A 13,899-nucleotide genomic window follows, 5' to 3' on the forward strand; every position below is an offset into this window, starting at 1 on the left:
CCATTCTACAGTCATTCAGCATTTGAAGCAAATTGCAAAGGTGAAAAAGCTTGAAAAGTGGATGCCTCATGGCATATAAAAAAATCGTTTTGAAGTGTCATCTTTTATTCTACAGAACAATGAACCATTTCTTGATCGGACTGTGATGTGAGATGAACAGTGGATTTTGTACAACAACCAGTGATGACCAGCTCAGTGGCTGGACCAAGAAGAAGCTCCAAAGCACTTCCCAAAGCCAAACTTGCACCAAAAAAAAAAAAAAGTCCTTTGTCACTGTTTGGTGGTCTGCTGCCAGTCTGATTGCAGCTTTCTGAATCCCAGCAAAACCATTACATCTGAGAGGTATGCTCAGCAAATCGAGATGCACTGAAAACTGCAGCACTTGCAGCCAGCATTGGTCAACAGAATGGGCCCAATTCTTCTCCACCCCACCACCTAACGGCACCATCACACATCCAGCCTTTCAAAAGTTGGATGAATTGGGCTATGAAGTTATGCCTCATCCACCATATTCACCTGACCTCTTGCCAACCAACTACCACTTCTTCAAGGATCTCGACAACTTTTTGCAGGGAAAATGCTTCCACAACCAGCAGGATGCAGAAAATGCTTTCCAAGAGTTCGTTGAATCCTGAAGCACGGATTTTTTTTTTTAAGCATGGATTTTTATGCTATGGGAATAAACAAGCATTTCTCATTGGCAAAAAATGTGTTGACTGTAATGGTTCCTGTTTTGATTAATAAGGACGTATTTTAGCCTGGTTATAATGATTTTAAGTCCATGACCTGAAACTATAATTACATTTGTACCAACCTAACATATAAACATACACTATGGTGTTCTTTCTGTGGGGAAAAAAAAAAAAAAAAAGAAGACAGCCTGCATATAACCCTAACATGCATACTTAAAGGATAGGCAGAACAAAAGAAATCTCAAAAGAAGAAACCATCCTAGGGTGTACAGAAAGAAAGAATGTGTGCAGTTGAAAATATGTGGGTTACGTTTATTTTTATTTCCTTTATTTCTTTCAGTCATATTTTTTAGTTTTCAGTCACAAGTGATTTGCCTCCTTGGCTAAGTTTGTTCCTAAGAAAGCTATGACAAACCTAGACAGTATATTAAAAAGCAAAGACACCAAAGGTCTGTATAGTCAAAGCTATGGTTTTTCCAGTAGTCATGTACCAGTGTGAGAGTTGGACCATAAAGAAGGCTGAGCACCGAAGAATTGATGCTTTCAAAACGTGCTGCTGGAGAAGACTCTTAAGAGTTCCTTGCACAGCAAGAAGATCAAGCCAGTCAATCTTAAAGGAAATCAACCCTGAATATTCATTGGCAGGACTGATGCTGAAGCTCTAATGGCTTTGGCCATGTGATGCAAAAGGCTGACTCATTAGAAAAGACCCTGATGCTGGGAAAGATTGAAGGCAGGAGGAGAGGGAGACGACAGAGGATGAGATGGTTGGATGGCACCACCGACTCACTGGACATGAGTTTGAGCAAGCTCCGGGAGTTGGTGATGCACAGGGAAGCCTGGTGTGCTGCAGTCCATGGGGTTGCAAAGAGTCGGACACAACTTAACAACTGAACAACAATAACAACATTTTGTTCTGTTTGATGCTATTTTATTTATTTTTAAATTAATTTTTATTGGAGTATAGTTGATTTATAATGTTGTGTTAGTTTCTGCTGTACAATAAAGTGAATCAGTCATACAAAGACACACATATCCCACTCACTCTTTTTTAGATTCTTTTCGTTTGGTGCTATCTTAAACAGACTCATTTTTTAAAATGTCCTTTCTGATTGTTCATTGTAAATGTATAGAAATAAGACTAATTTTTGCATGTTAAAAAATGTGGGTTGTTTTCAAATATCTTTTTTTTTTTCAAATATCTTTTGATACTGATTTCTAACATCATTCCACAATGATAAGAGAACAGACTGTATGATTTTGGTACCTTTAGACTGTGAAATTTTTGCACTTTGTTTTATGTCCCAGGGCATGTTTAATATCTCCTAGTTTATAGTATATAGAGACTTGAATAGAATTTGTATCCTACTGTTGTATGAAAACTGAGTAAATTTTAATTATGTTGAATTGGTTCATATTGCTTTTCAGGTCTGCTGTATTCTTCTACTTTTCTGTATACTCATTGTATTAATTTTTGAGAATTTGATATTGAAACTACAGCTAAAAAATCTTAATTTATCTACTTAAAAACAATTATAATATATAGTGAAATCTTAAGGACATGGTCCCAAAGAAGCCTAACTAAGTAGGCTAAGCTATTAAAATAGCTATGAAGAAGTCTAAAGGCTGGGCCTGTCTCAGAATTGTAGATATGATTTTATCTAATGGCTCCTGCTGCTAAGTCACTTCAGCCGTGTCCAACTCTGTGCAACCCCATAGACGGCAGCCCACCAGGCTCCCTTGTCCCTGGGATTCTCCAGGCAAGAATACTGGAGTGGGTTGCCATTTCCTCCTCCAAGGAGTAGACTATAAATCTGATGCATAGAAAGCTCATAAAGTTTTTTAAGAGACTTGTATCAACTCAAACCAAAAAAAGACTGAGATCATCCAAGTAGACCTTTTGTCTCCCAAGTTCTATGGCCCAGAAGCAGGATGAGAAAACTGTTCAGAGGCCAATTTTTATGGAAAATAAGATATCTCAGAAAATAAAGTCAAGATTTCCAAGGGTAGAACTAACAGCCTCAAAAAAGCAGTGGACAAAGAAGCCACTCCACGGAGCAGAACCAGGTGCTAATCAAGGAACATTGCCTGTTGCCAAAGCAGGTGGATTTGGCTACCTGTGCCCAGATGGATTTCAGAATTGCTATGAACCAGTGATTGCTATGTCCACAGTTGAATAAACAAAATGTGATCTATACATACAAAGGAGTATTATTCGGCCTTAAAAAGGAAGAAACTTCTGATACATGCTTCATCGTGGATGAACCTTGTAGGCAGTATGCTAAGTAAAAATAAGCTAGGACAAATACTGTACGATTCCACACATACGATTAAATACATAGAGTCAGAAGGTAGAATGGTGATTGTCAGGGGCTTGGAGAGGAGAGGAATAGGGAGCTGTTTAATATGTACAGAGTCTGGGACTTCCCAGGTAGTCCACTGGTTAAGACTCCAAGGTTCCAATGCAGGGGGTGTAAGGTTGATCCCTGGTTGGTCCCAGATGCCTCAAAGCATGACCAAAATTTTTTTGTTTAATTTTAAAAAATATATACAGACTTTTAGTTTGCAAGATGAGAAAGGGTCTGGAGATGGAGGATAGTGGCAGTTGTACAACAATGTGAGTGTACTTAATACAGTGAACTATACACTTAAAAATGGTTAAATGGGAGACTTCCCTGGTGATCCAGTAACTAAGACTTGGTGTTTCCAAGGCAGGGGACACCGTTGATTCCTGGTCAAGGAACTCGACCCCACACGCTGCAAATAAAGTTTCTCCATGCTCAAATAAAAGATCCAGAATGTCACAACTAAGACAAACAGCAGCCAAATAAATAAATAATTTTTAATGGTTAAATGGTACTAGTGGGGAAATGGAATGGGGAGGGGCAATATACGGATAGGGGGTTAAGAAGTACAAACTACTATGTATAAAATAAGTAAGATACAAGGATGTAATGTACAGCACAGGGAATATAGCCAATATTTTATAATAACTATAAATGGAGTATAACCTTTAAAAAATATGAAACACTATGTGAAACCTGAAACTTATATAATGCCATAAGTCAACCATACCTCGGTTTAAAAAATGATTAAATGCTAAATTTTAAATAATGTATATTTTATCACAATTTTTTAAAGAAAAAAATATTCATACCCAAAGAGCCTTAGCCACATTGATATCTGAAGAAGATCAAAAGTTCAGTGCTTCAAGTCTGACATAATTGGCATGAGAGTTTTGAGGGTCTTGGATTGTGTAAAAGTGTATTTCACAGGTGGGAGGAAATGACTAATTTGTAGCCAGGGCATGGACTTTAATAAACCGTAAAAAAAAAAAAGAATGGCCACAGATTTTTCTCATTGTGTGTATATGTTTCTTTGTTAGGTGACTTTGTAGCTCCCTGCCCATCAAGAGTCGGAGTCCACTCTTTGCGTTTGGCCATATGACTTACTTTGGCCAACAGGATATTTGCACAGGTAATGTAAGCAGAGACTTGAAAAATGTTTATGTCTTGGGGACTTGCCTTCCCTTGTTGCTGGGAACACGCATCTACCTTGTAAAGAAACCCAGGTTAGCCTCCTAGATGAGAGACTCCATGCAGAGAGACCCAGACATCCCAGGTCCAGATATGTGAGGAAAGCCATTCTAGACCATTCAACCACAGTCAATTCAACTCAAAGTAGAAGTCCCACATCCCAACCCAGTGAACCCTGAGAAACAAATTTTTTTGTGTGCTTTACACCACTTAGTTTGATTTATTTATTTATTTATTTATTTTTTGCCACTTAGTTTTAAATGACTTGTTAACTCAGCAAAAACTAACAGATACAGGGTGGTTTTAGATTGTCAAAATGACTAGGAAATTCTATTGGCATTTAGGTGGTATGTGCAGTCCTGCACAATGAAGAATTATCCTGTCCAGTTGCAATAGAGTCCCCACTGAAGAACACCACAGCCATGTCTGAGCTTGCCACCCTGACTGGAAGAAAGAAGAGTTAAAGGAAGTTAGTATTTATTGAGTGACTTATCTGTACAGACAATTTACATGCATTACTTCATTGATTCTACACAACAAATTTCAATGATCAGCCCCAACAGAAAAGAAAACTGGGGCTCAGAGAGGTCACTTGGTTGTCTGATGTCACATAGCTAATAAGGAGCAGCACAAGGACTTGAACCTGTGGCAGTCAGATGTCATCTCAAGGGAGGACTTCCCTGACCACCTAAGCCAAGGTGCCCTCCACACCCACCGCCATCACTCTCTATTAGGTTACTGGTTTACTTTTTTCAAAGCACTTATCTCTTTTTGAAATCAGTGTTTTTGTTTCCTTGTTGTCATAAGCCCTCTACCAGTGATTCCCAAGGAAGCAGAGATTTTGTGGGATTTATTCACCACTACATCTCCAGTGACTAGAGCAGTGCTAGGCATGTGAAAAACACTCAGCAAATTATTGTTGAATGAATGAAGTGAATGAATGGCTTTCCATCAAATCCTCATGCAGGCTGGGGTCTCTCAGCTTCTATTCCTGACGATCCCAAATTCCTTCTTCTCTCCACTTGCTCTGATTAATGTGACCCAGTCTGAGACTTCTGACATGACTAAAGGAACTTCAGAAATCCTCTAATCCAATCCTTTCATTTTCCAACTTAGAAAAATGTGGTCATTGACATTTCCCCCGGGATATCCCTTCTCAAGCCACATGTTGGTCTCAACACTTCTGTCATTTTCCTGAGCCTATTTATTCATCTTTAAAATGTAGATAATAACCATAACCACCCTACCTGCTTCACTGAGTTGCTGTGCAGAAGATATAATGTGACTTCCTTAAATAATGTGACTTCCTTAAATTTCCCCAACCTCGGGGATGAAAAGTAATTATCATGATAACAATCACAGATAGTATCCTTGAGCTTATGGTAGTTTCACATATGCAAACTTGGGCTCTTAAAAATATGGAGAGCTCTTTAATTCAATCACAATTTGGACACTTGCTATATCAACAAATTCCCTCTCAACTTTATATGATTGTAATAATTGCAGCTAACAAGACAAGTATGGTTATCTATTGCCGCGTAACCAACCACCCCAAAGCTTGGTGGCTTAAAACAAGAAGATTTATCGTTTTTCATGATTCTGTTGGCTGTGTGTTTCCTCTACTAATTTTGCCTGGTTTCATTCTCATAGTGCTGTTCAGCTGGTGGAGTACTGGGAGCTGGGGTCAGCGGGAATAGCTGATACAGCTGGGCCCACTCTCTCACAGTCTTTCGTCCCTGCCTTCATTGTGGTACAGTGTTCCAAGAGGACAAAGATGGAAGGTGCAAAGTTTCTCCAGGCCTTCTTTTAATACTTACTTACTTGGTTGCCCCGGGTCTTAGTTGCAGTATGTGGGATCCAGTTCCCTGAATAGGGATGAACCCAGGACCCCTGCATTGGGAGTGTGGAGTCTTAGCCACTGGGCCACCAGGGAAGTCCCTAGGCCTCCTTTTTTAAAATTTATTGAAGTATAATTGATTTACAATGTTATGTTAATTCTCCTATACAGCAAAATGACTCGGCCACACATGTATACATATTCTTTTTCATGTTCTTTTCCGTTATGGTTTGTCGTAGGGTATTAAATATAGTTCCCTGTGCTGTACAGTAGGACCTTGTTATTTATCCATCTTATATATCAATACAATAGTTTGCCTCTGCTAATCCTGAAATCTCATCCCTTCCTTCACCCCCTTCCCCCTTGGCAACCATAATCTGTTCTGTACATCTGCGAGTCTGTTTCTGCTTTGCTGGCATCTTCATTTGTGTTGTATTTCAGATTCTACATATAAGTAATATCATATAGAATTTGTCTTTCTCTTTCTGACTTACTTTGGTTAGTATGATAATCTCTAGGTCCATCCATCTTGCTGCAAATGGCATTATTTCATTTTTTGATGGCTGAGTAATATTCCATCATATGTGTAATAAATATATACATATATAATATCTTCCTTATCTATTCATCTACTGATGGACACTTAGGTTATTTCCATGTTTTGGCTATAGTAAATAGTGCTGCCATGAGCATAAAGGTGCATGTATTTTTTATCTTTGTCTGGGTATAATCCCAGGAGTGGGATTGCTGGACCTCTTCAGGCCTTAATTCCAAAACTTGTACAACATCACCTGCACCTTTTCCAATTAGTCAAAGTAAGTCACAGAGCCGCCCCATGTCCCAGGAGGTGAGGATAGATTCCACTTCTGGATGGGAGCAGCAAATTCACATTGAAAAGGGTTGTGCATTCTGGACAAATTTGCTACCTTTAAAACAGTTTTCATGATTCTGCATTATTTTATTTTCATAGCTCAGACAAAGGCAAGTATTGTTAATGACGTGCTTCTGATTTCTAAAGCACGAATGAAAGCAATATTCAAGAAAGGTCATTCTCAAACAACTCTGTTATAATACTTGTTTAATATTCACTTATTTACTTGGCTCTGCTGGGTCTTAGTTGTGGCACGTGGGATTTTCGATCTTCATTGTGGCATGTGGGATCTAGTTCCCTGACCAGGCCTTGAACCCGGTCCCCCTGCATTGGGAGCACAGAGTCTTAGCCACTGAACCACTGGGAAGTCATAATATTTTTAAATTAATTGTCAAATAACTTTTTAAGTAAGATTATTATAAAAATCAACAAATACTTATCCTTTCCTGACAAATACACACACACACACACACACACACACACACCAGGAGTCGTTGTCCCTCACCACTAGCCACTCAATTCCTAGTTCTTCTTTAATGTAAAAACTTTCCTTTAGATTTCTAGTTAACTAGGCAGAATTTTAATCAGTATTGTAGCTTGGCAGTTATCTAAGTTTCCTACTTATATTGGCCAGTTGCCACCTAGAATATTAAGTCCTCTGAGACAAGCTGTCAAAAGCAACACTCAGGGAACTTTGTATCACATTTTTTCCCCACACTTGGGAAGAGCAAGCCTCCCATAGGACAAAACAATCTCTTATTAATCTAGAAGGGAAAAAATAAAAAATAAAACAGGAATAGTGAACTCTGACATTCAGCTTCTGGTTAGCTCTACAGAGCTACTTGTTAAAAGTTGGATGACCGTTAACTGTCAATGGGGCCTTTTAAGTTGCTCAATGATTTTTGGAGCCAGAAGATATTTTGTGAGAACTAAAAATAATCTAAATTTACTCCCAGGAATATTCCGCATTTCTTTCCCTTAATTGGCAAAAGAAATGCAAACTACTCCCTTTTTCTACTTTGAACCATTTGTTTAAACACCTAGGCAGGTTCAGTTCAAGTTCCAGATTACAAAAACTGTTGAAGATAGCATCTGTTTTTATCGTGTCTTGAAAATTGGCCATTATACACAAAAGAAGTTCAAATGAGTCCAGAATAGTAAAATAATTAAAGTAAGTTTTCTAAGTTATCCATAAATACTTCTAAATTTGAAATAATAGTCACATCAAAACATGGCCTCTGAAATTTTATGATTATGGTATTTGGCACTAAAATTTAGCTGATAACATTGGTTCACAAGTAAATAAAACAAAATACATAGCAGGAAAAATTGATGCCAAAATAATAAGTTGGTAAATTTTCTGCTAAAAAGGAAAAATAACAGAAAAGAGATTTCTATAATAAATTAGGACAATTTAAATTCATTTTAATTTGCATATTGAGTCTAATATTCTATTTATTATTAGTATCTTTTTCTTATTTTTTTCTTATTAGTATTCTATTTCTTATTAGTATTTTTTAAATTTTTATAATGTACAATTCATTATTTAATGAAAGCTATCAAAGATTTTCATATAAGGAACACACCAAGGTTCCAATCAAATTTATTTGATTTAGGAATGATCACTGTGTGTATTTACATAAATCCACATGTGTGTTATGAATTGAATTTAGTTGAAATTCCCCTATATTTAATGAATTATGAACTTTTGTATAACATGCATATTTGTCCCATCCCTCTTATCATATAAGGTATAATTGTTCACTTAAGGTACAGTTAATTTTCCTTTTAGTGGATGATGTTGTTTAGATTTTTACTTATATAGTCAGACACTAACTCTTAAGCTTTGGATAGATCTAATATATCACTTATTACCAAGATTTTCCCCAGAGCATTATAAATCTACAGTGAGAAGGAAATATCGGTAAGTGAATAAGAAAAAAGTCCAGGGATGATTCCATGCTAAAGATTGCACACAACTGAATATTTTGCATTTTAAGTTGTTCTTATTATGTTATCTCCAAAGGGTCAGGCATTAAGTTTTCATTTGCCCTGATGACCTTAATCAGATTTGTTCCAGATTTATGAGAACTGTAAAATTAGGAAACTTTCATTAAAAAAAAATTAAACCCCCGGATGGCTTCCCAAAGCACATCCAGCATTACTTAAGACTTCATCAATTCAGCTAGTTGGATACATCATATCCACAGCTCTAGCCAGGTCTATAAGAGTGCTGTGACTGACGCCTAATGGAACCAATTTTCACTCTGGCAGAAAAAATTCAAGTTCTAATACTAACTTGAATCCTAGTTTCTTTTGAATGCCAGGAACCAGATCCTTTAAGAAAATGTATCAGAGCATCTGCCTATTAAACAACATTCCATTTATTTCATCTAAATAGCTTACAAGAACAATTGACTAAAATCAAATCTAAAACAGAAAACAAATAGCTTTTTAATTACTGAAATTTCCTTTTTTTTACATTTTTATTTATTTATTTTTTTTTAGTTTTCTCTCTTGGCCTCAATTTTCTACAAAATTCCCTTATTTCCACTGAGGACCACAGACCTTTTTAAAATAGGAACAAATGTTTAGTGCACTCACTCACCTACACTAACAACCATATTGCAGTCACAGTCCATTGACTGTCACCTGCCCACGTTTTTATTACCCTATGTCTGATGAACATTGATGCATTTAGGTTTCTTCCTCTGCACTAGAAGGAAAAAATAATAGTTTAGATAGAATTCTAAAAACTTAGTATGTTTTGTCAATAGCATCATTGTTCCTTGTGTCCATTCATCACATCTTGCCTGCTATTGAAACGTTTCCTTAGTTTCCTTATTTTCCAACATTAAAGTCATTTCAAACAAAAAGATGGACACCTTTACAACTTCTAAGATACTGTCAACTAAGAATCATATTTTCAACACTTCAAATTGTATATTTTCAAGCTTTGGAAACAAATATAATATTCCTATATATTTCCTAAGACGGAATTTCATACAGACAATAATGTGGTAGGAAAGATAAGGCTTATGTAATGATTTTGGCATTGCCCCTAGATAACTGTGCTCCTCTGAGAGAAGCATCAGGGTTTTCTTGTTATCAGAGCACATTAAAGAGCATGTTTTGGAGTCCTGTATGTCTTACATTTGAGAAAAAAAAATCACTGGGAAACCAACAATAGTTATATTTGTATTCATCTGGTTTCATTAAAATATACATTGGGCACTCTTTTTTTTTTTTTTTTACAATAACCACATATTATTGTATAAGGCCCCTTAACAGATAATTGTATTTTAGTTTTATTTTTCACAAAAATCAGATTTAATTAGAGATTTATGGAAAGGCCAAAAATTATTCCACAGTTTCTCATTTTCCAACCCCTCCTTCAAACTTAAGGAATGACTTAAGTAATTTGATCCAGATAGTTAAAGTTGTTAGAACTGAATCTCAGTGAATAAACCTCTCTAAACAGAATGCATATTTTAGTCATTTTCAATTAACATGAAGTAGTTTTGCCAAAACATGACTGTAAATGGGAAGCCATCATTCTGAACATTTGGAAACTATAGTTTTTATTATTATTTGTTGATATTTAATATAAAAATATGGTTTAAACCATTCATTAATACTACTTTCCATTAATCACAAAGAAAGAAATTCAAAGCAAAGATAGCAACTTTATTGGTTTACTAAAGATCCCTGACAAAATGCACACACCACAGAGAACAAAAGTTAGGTTGTCAACATGTTCCAGATTTCAATGGAAACATGGGCATGGATTTATACATGATACATTACAGGTTGATTAGGGGAAAATCTGCACATAATGTATATTCTGTGTGTGTGTGTTAATGTGTGGGAAAGAAAGTCAGAAAGTGAGAGGGAAAAGAGCCACAATTGTACAATGAGTTCTCTCTTAGATTTATTAATGGGTAATGAAGAGAAAGACAATCCAGGACTCCTCTCTGGTGACAATACAATACTAGGAAAAAATCAGCCATCATATGTAATTTCCTATAGAATTGCTTGTCTTAGAAATAGACTAGAGGGAATACAAACTCCGTTGCATGTGTATATATGTACAGATACATGCACACATTTTCTCTTCTGAAATTTTTTATCTCAAATCTGTTTGAAATCAAAATGAGTTGAGCTTAAGCAGGGGGTGGGTGAGAAAGATCCTTCTAAAAATTTTGTTCAACCCAGCAAATTCTTTAAAAGTGAACTAATAAACAGTATCTCTCAGTTACCTAACCATGCTCCAAGAAGACTGGCTCTCTATTTTGATTTAGAAAAAAAGTGCTGGGCTTTTAAAGAACAAAGAAGGAAAGCCTTCTCTATCCTTCCTTGCCTTCCTCCCTCTCCACCATCTGACCACTCCTTTTCCCCAGGTTTTTTTTTTATAAGGTCTGTCTCCTTTCTTTTGCCTTCCTTCCCTCCTTATAACTCCACGACAACAAAGTTGACTAAAAGTGATTTTCCACGAAGGACCCTTCTTAACATGTCAACGTGATAAGGCGACACTGGCTATTCTGAAACTCGGCCCACTTGACCCGGGTGGCCTCCTGCACCCCCCCCCCACACCTCTAAGGCCTCCCCCCGGGGCGGAGCACCCCCGGCAGGGCTCTCGGCAAGTTGAGAACCTACTCTGGCGCGGCGCGGTGTGTCTACCAAAGTCTGCTTTCCCCCAGGGAAAGCCACGAGACTACAAGTGCTTCTTGGGATCTCCGAGACCGCGGACTGGAGGCCCAAACCCCTCCTTCTCCCGCGCCTGGCGACCGGGGAACCTGGGTCCGGGGATAATTCACTGCTTCGAGCTCCGAGCGCCCAAGCACCCCCATCTATCTGCCCTTCGGCCCCAGCGAGAAAGCGCCGGATGGGACTTGCCCGGCGCGTTTGGCCCCAGGGTGACCCGTGGAGAGACTGGATTCGCGTGCAGAACCACGAGGTGGGGGAAAAGGGTGGGGAGAGGCACCGGTCCGGGCCATCCCTCGCGCTGGGGGCGCCGCCAGTCCAGACCCCAAAGGGAGCAAACGTGGGCGCGGATCCGTTTCCCTCTTCACCAGAGAACGGGCTCTTCATTGAGAAGGAAAAACACAAGGAGAGAAAGTCAGCTCGCGCGTTTGTTTTGGTTTTTCGTCTGTTTGCCTCCCAATTAAAAAGTGGCCGGCTAGGCGACAGCTTTGCGGTTTTCACAGTGTAAAACGGATTAGAGGCAAAGCTCCAACCCTTCTCGACTTTCGCTTGCGGTTTGCAACCCCCGGGGCAGGCGTGACCCTGCGGCACCTGCCGGGGCGCGCTCCTCCCGCGGGGGCAGACCCGCGGCTTCGGCTTCCCTGGGGCGGGGCCCCGGGGGGCGGAGCCGAGGCTGGGGGCTCGGGAGAGGCAGATTTCCACCTTGCAGGTAGACTCCAAGCCCCGGCCCGCACAGCCTCCCCTCCCCCGCTCCCTCCCGGCGCCGGGACCTGAGCTATCCTGAGACTACGGATCCTGGGTGTGCGGAAATCCTGGGACAACCCCTGGGGGACCCCTCTCCTAGACGCGGAGGAGCGAAGAGCAAAGGAAAGAAATTTACTGCAAATGGCACCGGAACCAGAGTTGGCTTGTTCGTGCCCTGCTCGGGGTTTTCCCGGGCTACGTGCCGGGCTCGTAGGTTTTCCCCGGTAATCTCGAGTTCGATGAAGTCACTTGTCCAATAATCGATGAATTCATACCCACACCACATCTAGCTAAAACGAAAAGAAAGAAAAACTGCTCTTCCATCCTCTCCACGTTCCTTGCTCTCACCAAATTAACTAACCCTTCCGGCGAGAGTAAGGTGAAGCCGGGGGCGCCGGAGATGCAAAAGGAGGGATTCTCTATGGGCCCACCGCTCCTCCCCTGCGTCTTGCACCTGCACCTGACCAAGAGTTTGCGGGGTGTGAGAGCTGAATGAGATTCCCAGACCGCCAGCCTCATCCTGAACCCTTGCATCCCCAATACCCAGGGACAGGCCAACAACCCTCGGCGACCCTTCCCTGCAGGCTTTCTTCTTTTAATAAACGAAAATAAAAGTTTGCTTTTAAGTTAAAGAAACGCCGTTTTGGTCCTTCAGCCCAGACGCGTGACTTACGCATCCTTTTACACCAGCAGGGAATTATCAATTGTGATTGTCGAAATCGATACCGGGGCATCCGCAGACGAGGATCTGCAGATAGTGGGGTCAAGGGATCAAGGAAATAGCAGCAGGAACCATCAGACTCCGACCCTTCTGGACCGCCAGGCCCGCTTCTTGAGGGAGACGCCGCGGGTGGAAGCAAGATTGCGGAATAGCCGAAAGCGCCGGTGGGGAACGAGGCCGGTTCCACCTTAAGAGTCGGAGCTGCGCGGCGGCTGCGGAGGCGCCTAGCACCTGCAGGAGGCGCTGCTGCCCCGCGGTTCCGACCGCGCCGCGGCGAGCCGCTAGCCTTGCAGCTCCCGGGCCGCGGTCCCCGGAGTGGGTGGGGACGCTGGGGGAGGAAGGGAGCGAGTGCAGCCGTTAGGTAAGGAACCCGAGCCCTCCCGGATTTGGAAGCGGCCTCAGTGAGGCGTTTGCTGGAGGGAGCTTTCCGTCATTCGGCCGCGAGAGGAAATGTGGCGAGGCGTCCTTCCCTGCCCCCACTGCCTGCCTTCCTGCCTCCCTCCACCTCCGCTCCCCGACCCCGACCGTGCTTCCCAGACCCTTTGTTCTCGAGGTTGGGAGCTGCTGGGTGGGGGGTTCCCGGGGGAAGAGGTTTCCCCTGCGCTACTCGGAGAGGAAGGGACTCTCGCCTCGCCTCCCGCCCAGCACTCCCCAGCCGAGTCCTCCTGGTCCCACGCCCCCTCTCCGCGTCCCAGTGCCTCCTGTCTCGCCTGGAGTCCCCCAGTTCCCGCTTCCAGGCCTTCGCCGTCTGTTTACCGGCCGCCCTTCCCACTTCTCCGTCACTCCGAGGTCTC

General features: G+C 41.0%; 1 protein-coding gene across 2 annotated transcripts; it reads right to left on the minus strand.

Annotated features, from left to right (window-relative positions):
- Positions 1-10,701: 10,701 nt before the first annotated feature.
- Positions 10,702-13,899, minus strand: LOC122681689. Of its 2 annotated transcripts, XM_043884044.1 has the most exons (4): positions 13,862-13,899; positions 13,058-13,433; positions 12,521-12,674; positions 10,702-12,021 (listed from the first exon to the last, which is right to left on the minus strand). In XM_043884044.1, the coding sequence occupies exons 3-4, from the start codon at positions 12,668-12,670 to the stop codon at positions 11,473-11,475; spliced, it is 699 nt and encodes a 232-aa protein (XP_043739979.1). In that variant the 5' UTR covers positions 12,671-12,674; positions 13,058-13,433; positions 13,862-13,899; the 3' UTR covers positions 10,702-11,472. The 2 variants fall into 2 exon arrangements, with proteins under 2 accessions (XP_043739979.1, XP_043739978.1); XM_043884043.1 differs by lacking the exons at positions 13,058-13,433; positions 13,862-13,899 and having other exon boundaries at positions 12,521-12,978.

This window comes from Cervus elaphus, chromosome 23 (genome assembly GCF_910594005.1).
Source record: "Cervus elaphus chromosome 23, mCerEla1.1, whole genome shotgun sequence".
Classification (NCBI taxonomy): Eukaryota; Metazoa; Chordata; class Mammalia; order Artiodactyla; family Cervidae; genus Cervus; species Cervus elaphus.

Bases quoted from the DNA above. Each gene is read 5' to 3' on its own strand.
- LOC122681689 (XM_043884044.1), bottom strand. From the start codon at position 12,670: ATGTGGTGTGGGTATGAATTCATCGATTATTGGACAAGTGACTTCATC. The intron at 12,022-12,520 runs GTAAATTTCTTT...TTCTCAATGAAG, and splicing joins TGGTTCCGGTGCCATTTGCA to AGCCCGTTCTCTGGTGAAGA.